The sequence below is a fragment of the Lissotriton helveticus genome, chromosome 3_1 (assembly GCF_964261635.1).
Source record: "Lissotriton helveticus chromosome 3_1, aLisHel1.1, whole genome shotgun sequence".
NCBI classification, from domain to species: Eukaryota; Metazoa; Chordata; class Amphibia; order Caudata; family Salamandridae; genus Lissotriton; species Lissotriton helveticus.
The window spans coordinates 794,397,016-794,417,520 of NC_136061.1; the positions used below are offsets into that span (position 1 = coordinate 794,397,016).

Here is a 20,505-nt window from a genome sequence, read left to right on the forward strand (position 1 = left end):
CACTGTTAACTTCTGGCACTATTTTGGTTGTTATGTTACAGACGTATGGAAATGCTAATACAGTATTAGATTGCTTTCTCAAGTATAGGTCTTTCAACAGACAGGCCTCTTAGTGCTAGCCGTTTCCAACAACACTTATTGTAATTATACTGCTTTGTCATCTTTAACATCAAACTCTGTGGGAAATAAAATGACTAGGTTGGCACTTTGCTTATGCAATTAATCACACATTGTTGAATATGACCCAGCAGACATGTGCTTCAAAACTGAATAAATGATCTAGTTGCAAGTACCAATGTGGCATTTATTATAGCAATCAAGTTAGCAGATTGTGGCTACTGATGTTTGCTGGCTGAATTCTCAACGCATGATAACATGAAATATGGAAGCTAAAGAATGAACATCAGATAAATTACTAATATTTTTGTCCAAGGCATATATGTATGTGCTTAACCAGATGCATGGGTTGCAATTTGCAATAGTATTAGCTAAACTTGTGTTTAGTGGGTTGACTTTACCACTTTGATTGTCAGATTTTCAACTATTTTTAAGAAAGGAGCACATACCACATCATGTACAACATAGAGAAATTAATGGTTTACTTTTCAAATAGTTATAATAATGCCTTCTGTCGGCTTTGTGACTTTTCTACACCAGAAAGACTTTAGTCTTGTGACTGATGCCACTAAAATCTGCCTATAGCATTATTGGGCCCTCATTGTGTATTCTTTATACTTTATTTACAAAGGAATCAGACCTTCTTTTATGCTACAGCTTTCCATCTGTAGTTCCTAATACATGTCTGAGATTAAATGCTGAGAAATCTATGTGTCTGGAGTAGCACCTGATTTTCAGGATATTTACTAACGTGCATGTAATCTGTCTTTGTCTTTCGCAAAAATGTTGATCCACAAAATTTAGTTCACCAACAGTTACACAGTAACCAAGTCTCCCTGTGGAGTTTGGCTTCACTAAAGTTTTTGAGCACTGATTAGTCTAAAATGGTGTGTATGTCAGCAACCTTGTTCTATTTTATTTCACAATTATTTAATTTCACATTGTGGGCCTCTGTGTTCATAATTTTGGGAGAGAACAACTGAGGCATCTTGCTGTTCAGATCAAAAGCTCCAACGTTTCTCTTTCACTGTGAGTGAAATTTTAGCATCTAGATGAGGTATGGAGACATGTCAGCATTTCTCTTTTCATGAGGACTAACACACACTGAAACAGACCTACAAAAGGTCAACACATAACTTATACTTTGCTAACTATTGATGAACAAAAAAATAAAATTCAATTTCCTATGATATATTTACACAATTTCATAAACAAATGAGATGGTTAAATCATTACATTTTGTTTCGATATCACCTTTGGACATTAAGGTGTTGTTCCTTTGATTGTCCTTATTTCTGTTCATTAATAGTTTTAGAGCCACTGGTGGCTAATAAATATTTTTTATGCTGATATGCACAATTTAGATTCAAATGTATTACACCTTTTTAATAAGTATAATCAATTTTACATGGAGAGGAAATGTTAACCTGCCAATCATCTTTAAGTAAGTAGCTAGGTGACACAGCAACAGCACTGAGGCAGAGCTGGCGCAAATACAAAGTTCAACAATAAACATATTTGCATAAATAATGAAATAACAAGACATAAAATGACTCTAAGCCGGCAACTGTGGGGCATACCCACACGAGTCAAAACAGATGACTTTTGTTCGTGTAGTTTTCATACAACATTTTCACATTAGTCAGAAGTGATAAAAATACAATTTATCTCCAGTGCTTATAACACTTATGAAACAACATCTGTTTATGTGTGTTTTTGTACTACAAGCAAAATCAAGTTTCAATCTTAAAGAACAGTTACTTGTTCTCCACCAGCCTGCTGAATATTGTTTTGGCATGGTCATGAAGAAAAAAAATCAACACTAATCTAAATGTTTGCCTGTGTGCAAAAAATATTAACATACCTTACAAAGTATAGCAATAAAGCACTCTAGAAAAAGCATGAAAATGTAAAATAAATTTAGTGACCAAATATGAATAAAGACATACAGAAGAAAGAAATAACTGATAGAATGAGAAAAGAACACACTGAAAAGAAACAATAAAAGATAAATAGAAATCAAGTAAATAGGAGCAATTGTATAAGACTTCAATAAATATGTTGTCAAAAGAAAGTTTTAGTCCAACCTGATGTACAGATGCATGTCCAGGGTAATATTAAGAAAAAAGCGGTCAGTACCTCTATCCACTTTGAGAGTAAACACCAGCTATGACAAAATGCATGCTTTTCCAGTATTTGGGACAACAGTAATTTAAAGTGTAATACTAAAAATGTAAAAGGTTTTTTTCCAAGTGGAAGGAAAACTTCTTCATGTTAGTTTTCAATCTAATAATGATTAAATGTGATTTTGTGTTAACTACTCTAGTATATAGGAAGAGTCATGGTCACATAATAAATTAAATTGTTCATAAACATCATGACCTTTAATACTGATATATCTCTGGATCTAGAATATCTCCATAAAAGTATTCTTTTCTGTTCAAGTTAGAACCTGTAGGAATTCTATGCCAAATTAACACTATGGTTATATCTATTAGCATTATAGGCAAATGTTGAACATATCCACTAACATCTGTGGCTAGATACTAGCCAATGGTTGTGAAGTAGTCAGTACACTAGTTGGTGGCTTTCCACACCTAAACACATACAAATAGTCTTTTTTGCGAACATGAGGGTAATGGACATATATACAAGATTACAATTATTGATTGTAAACCTCATACTCAGTACGAATATTGGATAACATTATATTACGTGCACAAAATTGTGTTAATATCCTATGACATAACCAGTACTGCTCTATGACTAAAGAACAGATTAGATGGATATATACACAAGTTTAGGCTTGAGAGAAATTATGTTTCGGTGCTAGTCTTTTGCATATATATTTACTTAATACATTTTCATGATAAAAGGCTTACCTATTTGTATGGTCAAATAGATGTACACCTAACATAGTGAGGGAAATAAAAGCATTTTGTCCTTTGTTACCACTTATTTAGCATAGGTAAGAAGTATGTTATCACTTTATGACCACTTGAACATGACATTAAGAAGATATAGGATAGTGACAATTTAAAAGAAGACTACTTTGTTGTCATTTTAATGTTAAGCGCCTTAAAGATAGTGGTATGTAATGAAAATTATGGACTAAATATATTTGCTTATTCACACTCAAATTCTACATTCATGTATGATAGTTGCTACAAATGTATTTCTGAATAAAAGGACATAAACGTACCCACTACATGCTTGGTCCATGTTATTTAGCATGCACCACAGGTTTAAAAAATTGTATTTGACTTACATTTAGTTATACCAATGATTTGTCTGATATATTTCATGACTAAGCTTACATAATGCTGTGAGGTACTGATTATCGACTACTGGCTATCTTGTATTATAAAAAATATATGTAGGGTCTGATTGACAGGTAACAAAGTATATCTACTGATTGTTGACATGTTCTCATTGTTGGTATTCAAATCTATAAATCATTTAATATTCATATGCGTATGTCTGGTTCCAAACACCTTACTTCTGCTGATTGCCCAAAAGTGGTCAATGCACTACTTTAGGTTTAGGGTAATTGTGCATTGCACATTTATTCGCCCAATTTTTATCTCTGCCTGGGACAATATGTTCACTTTCTTAACCTACATTCACACTTACTCTTCTCTGCTTTGTTACTTAATATACGTGGCACTAGTAAGGGAAAATTCAACATATTCCAACTGTCAGTGTCGGCTATGTGGATCTGCCTCAAAATATAAAGCATGTATGCTAACATTTCAGAATGTCATTAGGGCTTTGGTGAATTATAATATGAGGTCATTTGTATGGGAATTAATGTGACAAGTTTAACCATTTTGAAGTTCAAAGAAAATTGTCTAGTGATTAAATTACATATTACCATCTGTATAATACTGTCAATGAATGGTTTGTTTTTTAAAGAAACAAATTATGCATTTGGACCCTGGGCGTTCTGGAATGAATACCTTAAGACAAAATATGTTAAGACGGAACGCTTTGGCTTGCATCAAGGGTGAGGTAAACGTTTTAAGACAGAATTTGTCAGTAACTGGTGAATTACTCTCTTGTGTACAATTCTTCATAAAGCAATGTTCATTAAATGTATGAACAAGTATAATAGTGCTCAGTATCTTATAATAGTCCAGAATTATGAAGAGATAGATATAAAGAAGTTGTGGATAGGGGCTATGTGAGATATTGTCAAAATTGTTGTTTAGTAAAAACAAATGCCTAAACGGCACAGTCTCAAAATTTTGCCAGGCAATGTGGCTAGTAATTTCCACTTTAAGGTGAAAATATTACCTAGTATTGAAAAGAATTTTAGAAATGCAAGACTTTCCATCAATAACTATGATATGCAAAGGGAGCAATATTTTTATATTTTCTTTTAAACCAATAGCATATGAAGAGGCAAACACAGTTATGCACACACGTGGACAACCAATTTTCATTACTACCATGTCCAAAGATTCCTGAGTACTTTGACACATTTTGAATAACCTATATCTGACTCTGTTATTTAACATGCCAAGGATTCTCTAAGACTTTGCAGTGCCTCCTTTAAGACGTTCCAAATGTTAAGATTCAAAATGTATGAAAATGTTTGGCACAATTGATATCAAAATATACATGTGAAAAGGAAAGTAAAATGCAATTCTGAACGTTTTTGTTGTTGATGTATCAATGAGAATTTGTGGACTCATTTGCATCCAAAATATGCAAAAACTAAATTGGTAGTTATTTCTTTTGAATAATTCTGAATAAAAATCACATTCACAACCTGTTGGCTGACACAGCATACCTGAGTGAGAATGTCTTACCCCATCCAAAAACAGTAACTTACAACTATATTAACATCAGTATGAAGGAGAGACTATAAAGAGTTAAACTTAACATACAGTTATGGATTCACAACTGTAAGTTACCAAGTTGTGTTGCTTGATATTTTATGGATTTTTGCCTAAGTAAAAAACAATGAAAAACTAGGGAGAAAAATCAATCTGTCTCACACATATAGAAACATTTAAGACCATTCTGCTGAAGTAACGATGAGAGCCACACATGCTGCAGGCTCCTTAAGAACGTTTTGTTGGAAGTCGCCCTCCAAAAGAAATTCAAGAGTACTTTGTATTTGTCCTGCCAAGAGCTTTTCCTCAGTTGGCATTGACAGGCTCATGAGCGTCATTGTCACTACTATAGTCTGATTTGGGATCATCTTCATAGTCATCAAACATTTCCATTTCATCTTCGCCGTTCATCAAATCATTTCCTGCCAGGCTTCCGCCGTCCATCTTCATACCATAAGTGCTCTGGATTACAGGGATGCTAGGCTCTGGGCTGGCAGAGGCACTTGAGCAATCAGATGTCATCTGAGGAGAGGGTGTGGTGGCCGACATGCTAATGGCACCCGGGTACATAACACCTGTTGCTGTGGTGATTGGAATCTGTGGTTGTTGTCTATTGAAAGATAACAAAAAAACATTATTTGAGTTGATGTAATATAACAATCAATATCTTTTCACATATACCTTAAGATTTTCACATTTAATTAACCACTCTTAAACATGTTTGTAATTGAATGTGAAATTTTGCAAAACTATGACACTCTGAAAGTGGAGAGAAATTTCAGTATAGGTCTGCCTTATATTTGACTGACAATGTACCGCTTGTGTAAGCACTGTAATAGGTGTCATAGTAACAGCATTATGTTTTCTACTACTGCCTCTGATACTACTACTGTCACTGCTACTGCTACTTTACCATTATTGCAAATCCTACTGCTAAGATTAATACCAACAGAAGTAAACATATTCTGTCACCTCCAGTGCAAAACAACCTTAGACATTAATAATGATATTGATAGCATCTTCATTGTCAGGTCTGTTGAAACCCTGCAGTTCCCACTTTAATTCAAGAGGATCTTGTTTGAATATATTTGTACATATACACTTATATTTGATTAAATATTTACTACTATTTTAATGTTATTTAGACCATGAAAATGTAAGAAAGAAGTGATTTCAATAATTATTTTAAATGCATTCTGATCACTGCAATAGGAAATGGTGCTTTACAAAGATTTAAATGATTCATAATTAGATAAGTGCATTATCCATAGCTCAAGCTAACCCTAATATTACCACTGCTTCACATTCAGAGCCCTAGCCCTGCAACTGATGAAATACAGTTAACACATGATAGCTATGGGAGGAGGCGAGAGGAGAGGGCACTGCAAACTTTTGACTGCATTTTGAACATAAGTCTTTCTACTGATTCAGTTAGTGTAGTCTGTACAATTTCCTTAATTATTCTATAAGGAATAGTACTTGCCACTCTCTCAGAGTTATTAGGTAGCCACTATTCAATAGCTCGCCCATTATCTTTCTAAAGTTATTTATTTTTCTCTCAGTCTGTCTTGTCTTGGTAGAACAGCAGCACCAGGATGTGATCCCATTCTTCATCTTGGCCCTTTTTTCAGCTTCTGTTCTCAATGGTCATGACTGCTATCTAAGCTTTTACTTCCTTGCTTTTACAGAAAGTTTAGGCAACCTATTCCTTGATTGCCAGTCTATTATTGAACTCTATAGGATCATATTGCATGTGCTGTATGTGGAAACTGTGACTCAAAATTTCAGTTATGTCTAATTGACTCCTTTTCTGCCTTTAGTGCATAATTTGATATGGGTGCTCATTCTTCATACCCCTCAGAAGGTGGTTACTTGTTGCATGTTGTGAGAGCATGTACCAAGTGATCTGTGGAAACCTTTGTGAGCATACAGAATGTCTCAAACCATATGTGGATGCTTCTCCATTTTGAAGCAATGGCAAATGATATTCATAAACATACTCCATATTAAAGTCTGTGAGAAATCAAGGGTCTGAAGATGACAAGAATCTAATTTTGCAGAATTTGAACTATTTGCAATTTCGCACACTTTGCTATGATAGTGACAATTACTTTTCCTACTGTTGATTTGTAGATCAACTCCATTATGGAAGGTATTCTTGAAATAATTTAGTCAGAATGTATGCAAAGGCTGCAAAGTTACTCCAGATCACTTGAGCTGCAACTGGATAAATTGTGTTAATCACATCTGTCTGACTAAAAAATAGCAATTAGGTTCTACGACAATAAAGAGTGACAGCGAGTGGAGGAGATACCAATTTTTAATTACACACAAAACATTAAATGATTCTTAAATAATATGTATTAACAGCGGTAATGAGATGAGGAAATATCTTCTAAAAAAGTCAGATGAAAGATCAGAAATTCAATTTTAATAGTAGAATTCAATGGCACAATCCTGACAAGATTTACATGTGAAAGAGATAAAATGATAGATTGACCATAACCCCTTCATTGCCCTTGTCAGCCACCGGCCATTGCGAGAACTACCTCTGTAGTGCTGCGCACGTCCGTTGACCGGCGCGGCCCAGCCCACTTAATCAAACCACCGCACCGCGGCGGAATTCACACGCAGTTAAGCGTTTAAATTGTTTCACCTTTTATTTTAGCAAATGAGGTTATTTTAAAATTATCAATCAATCAAAGATCTCTCGCTTTCATATTTGTTGCCATCCAGTAGATTATAAAAAGAAAAAGACCTCCAATCTGATGGCGTAGCCATCTAAAAGAATGATCTAATTATATTTTATTACTAATGTTGAAACACTGCAAGATGACATGGGGACAAGATAGCATTTGGCATTGCCTATTAGCATTTCCTATTTTAGTTTTTTTTTCATAATTTACTTATGGATAAATAGAGTGAGAGCGATCACTTTAATCTTTTTCCCTTTGGAAAGAATATTTTAAGTTATTTTACGCTGTAAATAAACATGATATGCAATAAAATAGGAAGGATTGGATTTTAGAAACTCTTTCGCTTGTTTGTGCTCAACTCCATCGAATTCTAAAACTGTAGAGAACAGAGTTTGAAGTTTCTGAATATTATGCTATATCTTTGTGGGAGTTGCAGCACTCATATATGTGTTTACCCAATAACAATTAATTACATAGGAAAATCAACATTCGTAAGGAAAGGTATTTAGGTTAAATATACTAAAAGATGCCTGATAGCCTAAAACTGCAAGCCACCATTGTTTCATCTAAATGTAATTACGGACGGCAACTGTCATCTATGTTACCTTTCATCTCGGTTTTCTATGCTCTGTTGTACCTTAGCTTCATTAATTGCAAACGCACACACTATTCCAATATATTTAATTTTATACTTTCATGAAAGGTCTTTATTAACCCTGGGCGTTCACTCATGCAGAGATTTGCCCACTCCACGCTTTTCTAGGAATGCCGAGTATAGGGCAAAACTCTGACTATGCAGCACAGTGAAGTTAGCCAGTCCGCCCCCCACCCCTGCAATAGGCCGCTTGCCTCCACCCCCCTAAAATAGTTACAAACTAATATAAAATGAAATAAAAACACCCTTACCTGTACTGCGGCGTCCCTGGGATGCCCTCCTCCCCGCAGTCTCTCTCCATGCGCAGTTCTCTCATGCTGTACGTCCCATGTAGGACAGAGACGGCGAGGAGAAGGAGGGCAACTGGGGACGCCGTAGCACAGGTAAGTGTGTTTTTATTTAATTTTAAATTAATGTGTAACTGTTCTTTTATTGGGGGGGTGGAGATGGGTTGCGGAGTAGAGTTCCACTGAGTTTTCCCCAACTCCGTGGACCTTCGCGTAGTCTCACTACCCCAGCTTCGCCCGGGGTCAGACTTCATGTAACCTCAGTTACACCTACATTATTCTAAATAAAATGTTTACAAATTAGCAAAAATAAAATCACTTCTAGAAAGAGTCTACTTTGTTAATGTTGAAATAATGGTTAATATGCCTTTATTCCCATACAGTCATTTAAAAATAGCCATGTATATATCAGAATATACCATGTATATAATATGTAAATACATAAAATCATGTATATAATAGATTTATTAACCTTATTGAGTCCTAGATACTACTGCAATAATGAAAACTTAAAAAACATGTTGATGCTACCGATCTGACTCAACTTTAATCACTTTTTTTATTTCAATAAGGCAGCATTGACTTTATTCCTTCTCAAATTACAATGATGCTTGGTTCAATTGAACTGACTAATATTTTAGAAGCTATGTCAAGTACATCACTTCACTGTCCTGCAAGGTTTTTAAAACTGGAAACATTGGTCAGCTTAGTGTAGTGTGACACTTTAGAATATATATTCCCTGACTTCCATATGAACTTTATAGAAGCAGGCGGATACAGTGCCTGTTCAATCAGCAGTTAGAGAGACAAGATTTTTCCTTGAGAAGCTTAACTTAGGCTCATTTGCTGAATTTCTTCGATATAAACCTATATTAAATCCTAAGCGGAGTCTCTTACTCTTGCGTCTAAAAGCAAAATGGGGATGTGAGCATGTCAAACACTCATTGGACAGAGGTTTAGACCACTGCTGTGTTTTATTGCTATGCTCCTGCCCCCATACATTGCAGAATGAACTGCAGACACCAGCCCAATCCCCACAGTATCCAGCTTCATATTTCTCATTGTAGGTAGATAACTGGAAAATAATTGGAATTTTTTTCAGTGATTACAGTTTTCTGACGCTTCTTTATGTTATGATAATCTGATTGAAATATAGCAATTCGTGTTGGCATTACACTATATTTTAATAAAAACATTGCCTTTGGGTGTGGGATATGTTTTTACTACTTTTAAATATGTCCTGTGTGGAAATGTTTTTTAATTGTATTTAATAGTTTACTAATATGCTTTATATTTTACCAAAAGTGTGAAGTCAACGTTTAATAAAATATTCAGACAGATGTCAAAACACTGATTTTCAGCCCATGCCTTTAGTGTGCGTTTACACTCCACTAAAACATATTGTCCAAAGACGGACTTGGAAAAATCAACCTAATATGTTATTTAACAGTCTCGTAACAAATGCTACTGTCAGGTTATTCTGATTAAATCTGCTTTCTGTATGGTATTATTCACAGTTTCACTGCTAAGGATCCTTGATAAAACAATCAAATTATGGTAAGTCAATTGGTTAAACACTTGAAAGACTAGTCAAATTTTTCTGTCCCCTGAGAGCATTCAGATATTACTTTCTTTCTTTCTTTCTTTGGTCATTTCACGAGTCTGATGTCAAAATCAAGCTGTCGCATAACATAGAACTGAGCATCACATTGTTACTACTGAGGAGAAAGGTGTTTAGGGTTAAAGTGAGAAAAGGTGAAACAATGCAAGTGTGGCAAAGGGCTCGGAAGGCAAGTGATTAGAGGAAACTGCATTAAGGATCTGGTGAAAACTGTATTTAACACTGCACTCTCTTCAGCTTAGAATGAGCTTGATTCACATGGCAAAAGAGAAGATTATCTTAAAGGCAGAGAGAAAGCCAAGGTCTAAATAGCAACTGAGAAATCTATCAGTACCTGGATTTCTCCTTTATTGTTTTGTTTTAAGTTTATTAATTACATTGTACCCCCCTCTCTGGAAAGGTATGTGAGCACATTCACTATTGGCATAAACACTTTCGTGGTGGGAGCCACAGGTTCGTACAGGCGATGGTGCTTCTCTCTCACAGAATTGTTGTAATTCACTGTAAGTATATATTTTAATTACTTCAGCAGCACTGCACTTACGCTAGACACATGTTTTATGTTTAGGGGTTATGGATGCAAGTATTTAAATGTATGTAATAGAGGCATTTTAACTCCAAAAAGAGTGATAGAAAGTATACATGTTTGCTAAAACGAATGTCTAGACAGAAAGCGACAGGAATGAAAAAAACAATTAGACAAGTTGCCCACAGGAGTAGAGCAAGGCCGAGAAAAATTGAGCTTTTCAGAAGTCTGCGATCATATATGAGCTTTGCATTTATTAAGCTCCACAAGGTGTTAACGTGAAATGCCTTTGTTTCTTTTTCTCAGCTCTTCCGCAATTTTTGCCTTTTGGACATATCATGTAAGGAGTGTACTCTTTTACATTTTGGTATGCTGAGTACAAATCCACTTAGGAGGTGGACTATAGATTGGATCAAAATTACATCCACAGACAGTAGGTGTGCCCACTCATGAGGAGGCGTTGCTAAAACTAATCACAGTTCTATTGTGTGAGTAACAGGGTTCATGTTAACGGACACAACAGAGTTGCCTTAGGGCACTTTATGGGGATCACATCAAGGACTGCATATCCCCCATACATAGTGTGCCAGAAGAGCTCCCTGCCCTGTCAAGTGCTCTGAAATGATGTGCACCGGTTGCCTATTTCCACCTCACATCATAAGTGTGGTGCTGGTTCAACCACAGTAAAGAACTAACTATGTGAGGCACCTATGAAAGAACAGCTAGGGTAGCACCTCATCATAATGAGCACAGCACAGATTGCTCTTACCCAACAGTGAAGAATTGCCTCATCTCCTGTCTCCGAGACCTCATCAGTTGTTTGTACTCTCCAATGCGCAGTTTCTTGCCGTCAACGATACAGGTACGCTTTGGCCGAGGTTTGTACTTATAGTTTGGATACTTCTCTAGATGGATCTTACTTAGCCGGGCCTGCTCCTCATAGTAAGGTTGCTTCTCTTGATTGGACATGGCTTTCCAGCGAGAACCTGCATGTATAAATATCAAAGAAAAATCTGGTTTTATTGATCCTGATATACAATCATAATTACTGGTGCAGATTTTTTTTTAATCACCATTACTAAATTGTCCTATGACAGCGAAAGTAGAAAAGTGAGATTAGGTGTGTCTTGGTTACTACTGTGATTTGCAAATCTAGTTACTTTACCATAAGGAATATTGAAAATATTAAGAAATTAGTATTGTGAAATAATGTTAAAATCACTCCAGTCTTCCTTAAATAAATGTCACATTTTATTCTCGGAAAGTATTTCACTTCCCAACAAGCTAATGCATTCTTTGTACTCTTCTTTTCAATAAAAGTTGTCTTTAAAAAACTGTCAGACTATGGGTATCTATCTCATCCTAAAAAATTACTACCCGAGTAGTAGATTTTTGTTCAGGTCAATAATAGAGAGACTCCTTCAATAAGCATGTTAGCAAGCAGATAATCAGTTGTGGGTTAAACCATAATAATTGTAATTTAGGTATTGATAAGATATCAGAAAGTGATCCGTAAACCTCCCAATTTCAGCCGCGGTCGGCAGGGGAGTACCTGCCGGGGCGGTGACGTGGGGAGGGGGAGGGGCGGGGTGGGGGTTAGTAATGTATGGATAATGGAGGTTTGCAGGTAAGTATACATTTAAATAAATCAAACGAATTTCGTTGTGTGCACTGCATCTTCAAATGCAATGCAGTGCGCCCAACTAAATTTGTTTGATTTATTTAAATGTGTATATTGTGGATCTTGCAAATTTGCCCACATCCATCTTTCCGTCAGAATAAGGAATATATTAATAGCCTTTTTGGTTATGTATTACAGCAATTTACTGTATGATCCTCAAACCAAAAAGAGTTTTAAGAGACATAAAGGCATATTGTTTGTAGCATAAGCAAACGTTAATGTTCGCGTCTGTTCAGAAACATATGTGCATTCTTAAAATTCATCTACCAATGCAGTTGTAAAGGTTTAATTTAACAGAGAAGCGTTTGTCCTAGCAAGAGCGTTTCCAGGTTTACTGTTGTTTTCAATCATTTACTTTTAGCAAGCAATGTAACATTAGGAACAATGTAACGTTTACTACAGTACCATCACTTCCACTGTGTCTGAGGGGAGGGGGGCACAAGCATGTCTGTGCTCTCACGCTACGTGCTGCTCCCTGAACCCAACACCGCATGTCCATTCTGGCTCATTGGCCATCGCAACAGAATTAACCTCACAGTAGTAAGAAATCTCTGGACGCTGTAAATAGTGGCAGGTACGCAGGTTGTTGCTCCTTCATAACATCCCACGCAATAAACTGAGTACAAGCAGTGAGACAAGTATTTTCCATAAAGACCAATATTGCAGAGTCCTTTTGCAAGGATAATGATGCTGTAGCCACCTGGGTGCAGGTGTTCAGGCAAGGATTTATCAGACTCTACTGTGCTTGCACTCTGGAGGTAGCATGTGGAGCTAGAGATGCCTCTCAACTGCAGAACAAGTTTTATAAACAGCACAGCAGATTGAGCTTCACAAAACTGGTTATGTACATTTGTATAGCAGCATCTTAACATTCTATTCATATGTAGGATTATTTGAGTCCTGCTGTTCCCTATAACTGTAGCTATATTACCTTGACCTATTGCAAGAATGATATTCCAGACAGTGATCACCACCTTGAAGACAAGGACCCATCACCTGTATGATAACTTCCACATGACAATATTTCATCTTAATACAAAAGCAACAAGGTGATACATCGACTGCTTAAATGAATCTCAGCCACTGACATTCACTCAGGGCCGCATCCCAGTCCATCGTTTTTCACCTATCCTGCCACCTCAGTTTGAACTCAGCCAAATGCAAATCAGTATTGATGCTGCTCCTCACGGGTACAGTCCAGCCCGAACTGCCGGTTGTACCCAACTGATGAGCCCATTACTTGAGCTAAACCGGTCCTAGGTTGCTTGTGTTCCAGTTCAGGGAAGACCTGGCTTGCATTGGGGCTAGAATGTTCCGATTGGATCAGGATCAAGACTGATTTGCATATAACTGGGTCCAAACTGAGGTGACATGACGTGCAAAATAATAATGTATTGGGATGCGGCCTAAGTAATTACAAGTGGCTGAGTCTAATTCAAGCATTCCAGCCCTAACTTTTTTGTATACTTTAGTGTGTCACCCTAAGTGGGACGGTTGTCCCCAGATTTGGGTCCTGTGCAAATGGTGTCACTGGAACCAATTTGTACCCGGTTGATGAGCCCATAATTAGGGCATAACCTGTAGTGGGTTGCTTGTGTTCCTCTTCAGGGAGGACCTGGCTTGGCAGTTAAGGTGCGACTATTCCGATTGGAGCAGGGTCAAGATTGATTTGCACATAACTGGGTCCAAACTGAGGTGATATGGTGTGCAAAATTGCGATGGATTGGATTGTGGCTCCAAGAAACTACCTGTGGCTGAGAGTAATTCAAGCATTCCATCCATCACTTTTTTGTATGCAATTTCATCTTAAAACATCTGAAGACGGGCTAAAGCAAAATGAGAACTAGAAACTCAACATAAATTTTCAGTTAATCAAATCATCTGTCTCCTACCTACCAAAGCAATATTGCAAATTGCACCAGCGGGACAGCTCTGAACTCTATATAACTGTTTACACCACCGTATGGCAATCGATGGGGTGTTGATAGTCTATTTATTTTTTATTTATTTTTTATTTTAGCGATTTGTAGAGCGCCTGGTGACCCGGAGGCATCCCCGCGCTATAACATTTGTGGAGACCAGAGGAGAAAAGGAGGGGACTTTATTTTGGGAATAGCAGCGTTTTCAGTTTTTTCCTGAAAATCAGATGACTGGGTACAATTCACCGCATGCTCGCTTGTAGTATTTGCTTATAAATGTTTAGAGTGGGTTTTGTTCCCTCAATTCTGCTTTGCATAACAGGCATGTAGATAAACCAAGTGTTTTGAGCTGTGCTCCCAAGGCTTTTCTTTAATAAAGGAAAACCCATTTTCCAATATATGTACCACTTGAAGCATTGTAAACTCATTCCGTGCTCTGGACATGGTAAAACAGTTTACACAAAACTAGCAAAAGTATTCAAATCTGTTGCACTGTTTATAGAGACATAGGAAACAGTTGAAGGCAGAATGATGAAATTGCTTTTTATGTTTACAGGAGAAGAAAAACAGAAGCAGCTGTGGTAAATAATGTACAATGCTAATGTTAGGATCAGGTATTACAGCAATGGTTGTGTGCACATGTTGTACATCTAATGGAGTGCACGTTTGAAAACTGTTTCATTGTTCAGTGAGCGGAGTGTTGAGGAACGCAGTGCAATTTTGAAGCTCAAATAACCCTTCACGTTCCTCATTAATGATTCATTTTCAGGTAGCAACGTGACTACGGGTGCACTTATAGCACATGCTTATTTGTGTACCTGATACAACAATTGTTGTCACAAAACATACACATTTCAATAGCTTAAACCTTGGTATTTATTGTAGGAGGCAACACATACTACTTCCAGTTATTTACTTATCGATACGATACACTTTCTTTATTCGGTAAAAATGTCACCATAAGTTATCAACTTAAATAACATTGCATATGTTTGATTTTTAGAGTAGCTCAGGGACCCTTGGAAAGTCAGGCCCCGTGGAGAGTTAGAAATTGCAAAAACAGGTTACATTTGCGAGCATACTCCAGTGAAATATTTGTGAGATATTTCATATAAATTGTGATATAATTGGTGATATCATTAACTAAGTCATCTATTATATATTACATACACATAATGCCATGTGTGATGATCTTAGCCTTGTCTTGGGGACAGAGTTAAAGTCGCCTGACCCCTTACTTGCTGGATTTACAACTATGTCAGTCTTGTGGCAAGATTACCAATCGAGGACATTCCCAGCTTCTCCATGTTCCACAAGTATGTTATTTTTTCTTTTTCTTTCATCGTTTTTTTACATAAATAAAATATATGATCAGACTGCCTATAATCTAAAGAGTTTTGAGGTCCATAATCAAAATGGAACAATGGCATGTTGGCATTTTGTTAACTTCAGTAAGTTAGATTCTAGGTGGTGGAGCAGGTAAAGTGATTTCCACTAGGTCATGCCTTGAGTGTGAAGGAATCTTTCCCCACAGGGCTTGTTCATCCATGAGCAGAAAAACAAGGTATTAACAAGCCCTCCTCTTGCATTCAATCAATCAGAAACTAGTAAATTGGTTAGATAGACTTGGTGCATACCAACACCAGATATAGTGTGACCAACAAAGGATTGTAGAATACACTTATTGAGTGATTGAGAGCCAGTGCAGTGATGTCAAGGTAAGGGTAATTTCACCTGATCCTTTAAATATCAATATAGGTCATCTGGTTACAGCACAAGGCAGCTACAAACAGGTCTCAGATGTACTCATAAGTTCTTAGAAGAAAGATGTAGCGGCCCTGCCAATGAAGGGCAGTTAAATAATATAGGCGGGGGATTTGGAGGACCGAGGAACAGGATCTCTGGCTTTTTTTCACAGATGCAGAGCAAGTTTTTCCACATTATTCTCTGGATTTTGCTAAGGCATTTCAGGATTTGTCAACAGTGTCCGCTGCCAGCTCTGTTTATCACCAGTGAAAATGTGATAATGTCTCAGATCACAGGCTCTTCATTATTTTATTGAGAAGTGCTAAATATAGGCATTCCAAAGAATCAGTTGTAAAGATGAAGCTTGGCGCATACTGAAATTGGTGGTTCAATTAGCTTAAAAATAACTATTTAAATTCAACTAATGCCTATACGTAGTAAGAAAAGATAAGATTCATTACAATTCCATTCTACCAATCTCACAATTCATCACCGGACATAGCAGTAGAATATGTTTTGGTTGTATACACTGAAATCAGCTGACACTATAAGGAGAATCATATTGCTGGCTTGGACCTGGTTTCAGGTGATGGTCTGATCTTTTGAAATAGTCGGGGTTCATTTGAACCGCTATGATCACTGCAGTGTTTTGTTTCTCGCTGCGGTACAGTAGAATGGTTAAAATATTGTTCATGCAAGGAATGACGGTGACCCATCTAATTTTTTTCTTGGACCTGAGTAATGTTAAGTGTCTTCAGTAGAAAGAGGGTTTATGACAGTTTGTTTGAGCTTCTGTGGAACCTTTTCTGGAAATTATATGGCATTGATATGTCTGTTGATGAGGGTTTTGAGTAAACAGATACATCCAGTTTTGTATTGTTGGCTCACAGCTTCGGGTTAAATCACAGAGAGTTTTGGGGTATTCAAGCTCTTCTTGGATGTGAATGTCTGGGGATGGCTTCTGCACTACAGTCTCATTGTCCTTGATAAGCCATTTTATAAGCCTGCACCTCAGTACCTTTAGCTGATACCATTCGAGCTCTTAGGAGAATTCTTAAGTTTTATTTGCTACTTAAAATGTGAAATATTAATTTCAGCCTGAAGCACCCAGAGGCAATTTAGTTCATGGTGCACACATTCCATCATTTAACCATTTCTCTGTAACATCTCAATCCTAACACTATTTCATTTACATTGGGAGCTTAGAAAGCATGCTCCTGACCATATATTCTGTCACCTAGAACAACCTTCAATCATGTCACCATCACTAAACTGGTGTTCACATAAATAGCCCCCAGCTTTCATCCTACATTCCCAACACTAGCCAAAGTTTTTCATTGACAATCACAGACACCTTTCATGTAATCCCACTGCACTACACTGTATATCCAACCTAAATATGTTCTCATTGTCTGCAGAATTCCCATCAGTAAATTGCTCTAAAATAGTTATTTTGAATCATCCCTGTTTTGTACTTTCCTGTTCATACATGCACATCTGATCTAAATCTATGGAACCTTAGTGCACTATTCCTCTGCCTTTCCACTTGAGAATGTAAACTGCTAGTTCATTGCAGCTCCTTCACACAAATATGCATGGCAATCAGTGAGCCCCTCACTCAAATTAAACAATTATGTTTTGCAGTGTATCTCAAACACAGTGCCCATTTTTTTCATGATTTGCGGCGCCTTGCCCCTGTTCTTTTAAGTGTTTTGCATCTCCAGATTGTAAGTTATGTATGTCTTGAGGACCCAAGTCACTTATGAATATCATTTGCAGCTTTGCCAGAATTGCATTATCCTTTTTAATAGTCTGTTGCTCTGATAGGTTCTGTTCATTTTTGGTACAGTATCTTAAAGGTAGCTGCACTTTTTTCAGTACTTTATATAAAAACAAAACATTAATGTTTTTAGAAATAATTGGAAATACAGACACATTGAAGGGCTCCGAAATTTGTGTCATTTGCTTGAATGTAATTGTGCAAAATGAAGTCAACATTATGTATAATTACATGCAATGCAAATCTGTCAATTTTCACTATATTTTAGCATCAAATGCATAGCCACATCAGTTTTTGGTGCAAGGATGCATTAAAAAAATAGCACTTTGGGTACCAGCTGCTCATGTTCTGTTGTTGCTGTGCATTTGCGGTAAATGTTTACCTTAAATTTCAATTTTGCTGTACATTTTTACCACGAATGGCACGCAATTATACAAAGAGGAGTAATGGCACCATTTTTGGAATTAGTGTAACAAGTGCAACATTCCTAATATTACACAAATTATGCTGGCGTAATTTAAATTTCACCCAGATAGGTGTCTCATGCACTTGACTTAATCACCCTAGCAAAATGTTTTTCTTCTATTTTGAGAAGTGCCTAGATGAAATGCCTTCTCTTGCAACATATCAAGCATGTTTTCCATCCACATATGACAAGACCTATCCTCTTCAAGTATCACCTCATCCACATATATGTGTCTTGTTGATGAGACAAAGATAACAGTGCATCCTTGTAGAGGCTGCATCTCCTCTCTTATCACCTCCTATGCAATTCCGTTGTCAGACCCTACCTTTTGCAGCAGTGCACTCTATCAAAATCTCAGAGCAACCATACCTAGCAGCATAGGAGGAAGCCAAGTTTCAGAGGCCATTACCAATTGGCAATTGCAGGTACAGCTCTTCTTAAAGCTTTGAAATAAGCAAACCTACAATATCAGAAAGAAGACCCTAAACATAATGCAGCTGGCCCAGGTCATTCTGAATGCAGCACAGCAGAGAGGTTAATTTTAGACCTAGAAAGTATTTTTTCGGGAAAGTTAAAACACTTTTCCTGATTTGGACAACAGTTCATTCAGGCAGAAAAGATCCTTCATTATGTGTGTATGTAGTATCTTTATGGTCTGAACCAAACCAAATAGGCAGCTGAGGGCTTTACAGGCTCAAAGGCAAGCATGCAGTCAACGATTAATAGGAGAGGTAGCTGGTTAATTGTTATTGCATCGTGGTATAGTGTTCTATAAAGAGGTGTATCTTCAGCTCTTTTCTAAATTGTAACAGTGTTAGTGCACTCCTTATGGATTTAGGGATGTTGCTTCAGATCCTGGTTAATCATGGTTGAAGAGATGGAAAAGGCCTGATGCCTTGTTTTTTTCTTTTCTGCACTTCATAGTCTGCAGTCTAATGGTGGCCTGATTGTGAGTGTGCTTAGAGTTATCAGAGATGGTGAGCTTGTCTGCAAGTAAAGCAAGGGTGCTGGTCATGATGACTTTGTAAATAATGCAGCTGGTTTTGAATAAGATCGGGCCTGCCAAGGAAAGCCAATGGAGTTCTTTCAGACTAGGAGTGATGTGATTATGTATCTTCCGGCCCTAGATGAGACATGTTGCAGTGAGTAGGATGCCCTTACAGGGTACCTGTGTGGAGACTGACAGGCAATGGAGCAGGGTGTCACCACCATCCAGAGGCGAGAGTACAAGTGCTTGAACAGCAGTTCTGAAGTCACATTCAGGAAGAAACTGTTTTACTTTCTTTTGAAGAGGAAACTGGTATCAGGATGACTTTTTTTTTTTTTTTTTACCAATGTGTTCCTTGAAGGTGAGGTTGGTGTCCAAGGTGAATCTAAGTGATTTGGCATTCGATCAAAATTTGGGGTTTAAAGCCATCAAGGTTCAGGTCATTTAGCCAGGCTTGCACTAGTTTTGTGTGTTGTTGTTAACAAATATTAGGAACTCTGGCCCAGATTTTTCAAGGCTTTCCGTCACCCTTGTGCCACACAAGGGGGAGCAAGGGCGACACATAACCTAAGTGAGATTTATCAGGCCACGCAAAGCCACCTTGTATAGCACGACATGGCTTGAGAAATCTGGAGTAGAGCAAGGCAGTGCACATCACTCCCTTGCATTACTCTGTAGCAGGGAGACATTCCTTGTGTGGAGACTGGGTGTTCCCATGCATTCAAACATGGATGTTGGTGCATTGCCAGATTTAACATTAATGGTAGACCTGGGAATGCGCCAAAATGCAATACCTCACCAGTGAGGCGTAACATAGAGAAATATTTTATTTCTCCTTGTTTCTTTCTATAGAAAGAGGAACATGTCTCTGAGACTTGTTTTAGTGCAGGTGTCACTTCCTGCAAAAACCAATCCTGCCTACAAGACAGGCACCCTTGCACCATGCGCAAGAGTGCCTGCGTTGGTGCTAGGCAGCCAGAACTGCACCAGCATCAGGGAAAGAGAAACATGCATTGTATAATGGTAAATACAGTGCAGTGCGTTCCTATCCTTTCCCTTTCATAGCGGTTTGCTGCGTATAAGGATGATAAATCTGGCCCTCTGTCTTGGTTGGGTTACGCTCCAGGTGGGCATCCAGGTCTGGACGAGGTTCAGGTAGTGTTTGAGGCACTGCATGTCTGG

At 37.4% G+C, this 20,505-nt stretch overlaps 1 protein-coding gene across 4 annotated transcripts in view; it reads right to left on the bottom strand.

The window, feature by feature from the left end:
• Window positions 1-3,152: 3,152 nt before the first annotated feature.
• SOX6 (SRY-box transcription factor 6) overlaps window positions 3,153-20,505 on the bottom strand; it is a 789,572-nt gene continuing 772,219 nt past the window's right edge. For 3 of the 4 annotated variants that reach the window (XM_078681029.1, XM_078681026.1, XM_078681027.1), the window contains 2 exons: window positions 11,513-11,729; window positions 4,127-5,568 (listed from right to left, as the gene is read on the bottom strand). In XM_078681029.1, coding sequence (XP_078537155.1) covers window positions 5,265-5,568; window positions 11,513-11,729 — 521 coding nt within the window. In that variant the 3' untranslated portion in view covers window positions 4,127-5,264. Of the gene's footprint in view, window positions 5,569-11,512; window positions 11,730-20,505 lie in introns of all 4 variants that reach the window. The other variant, XM_078681028.1, reaches the window with a different exon arrangement.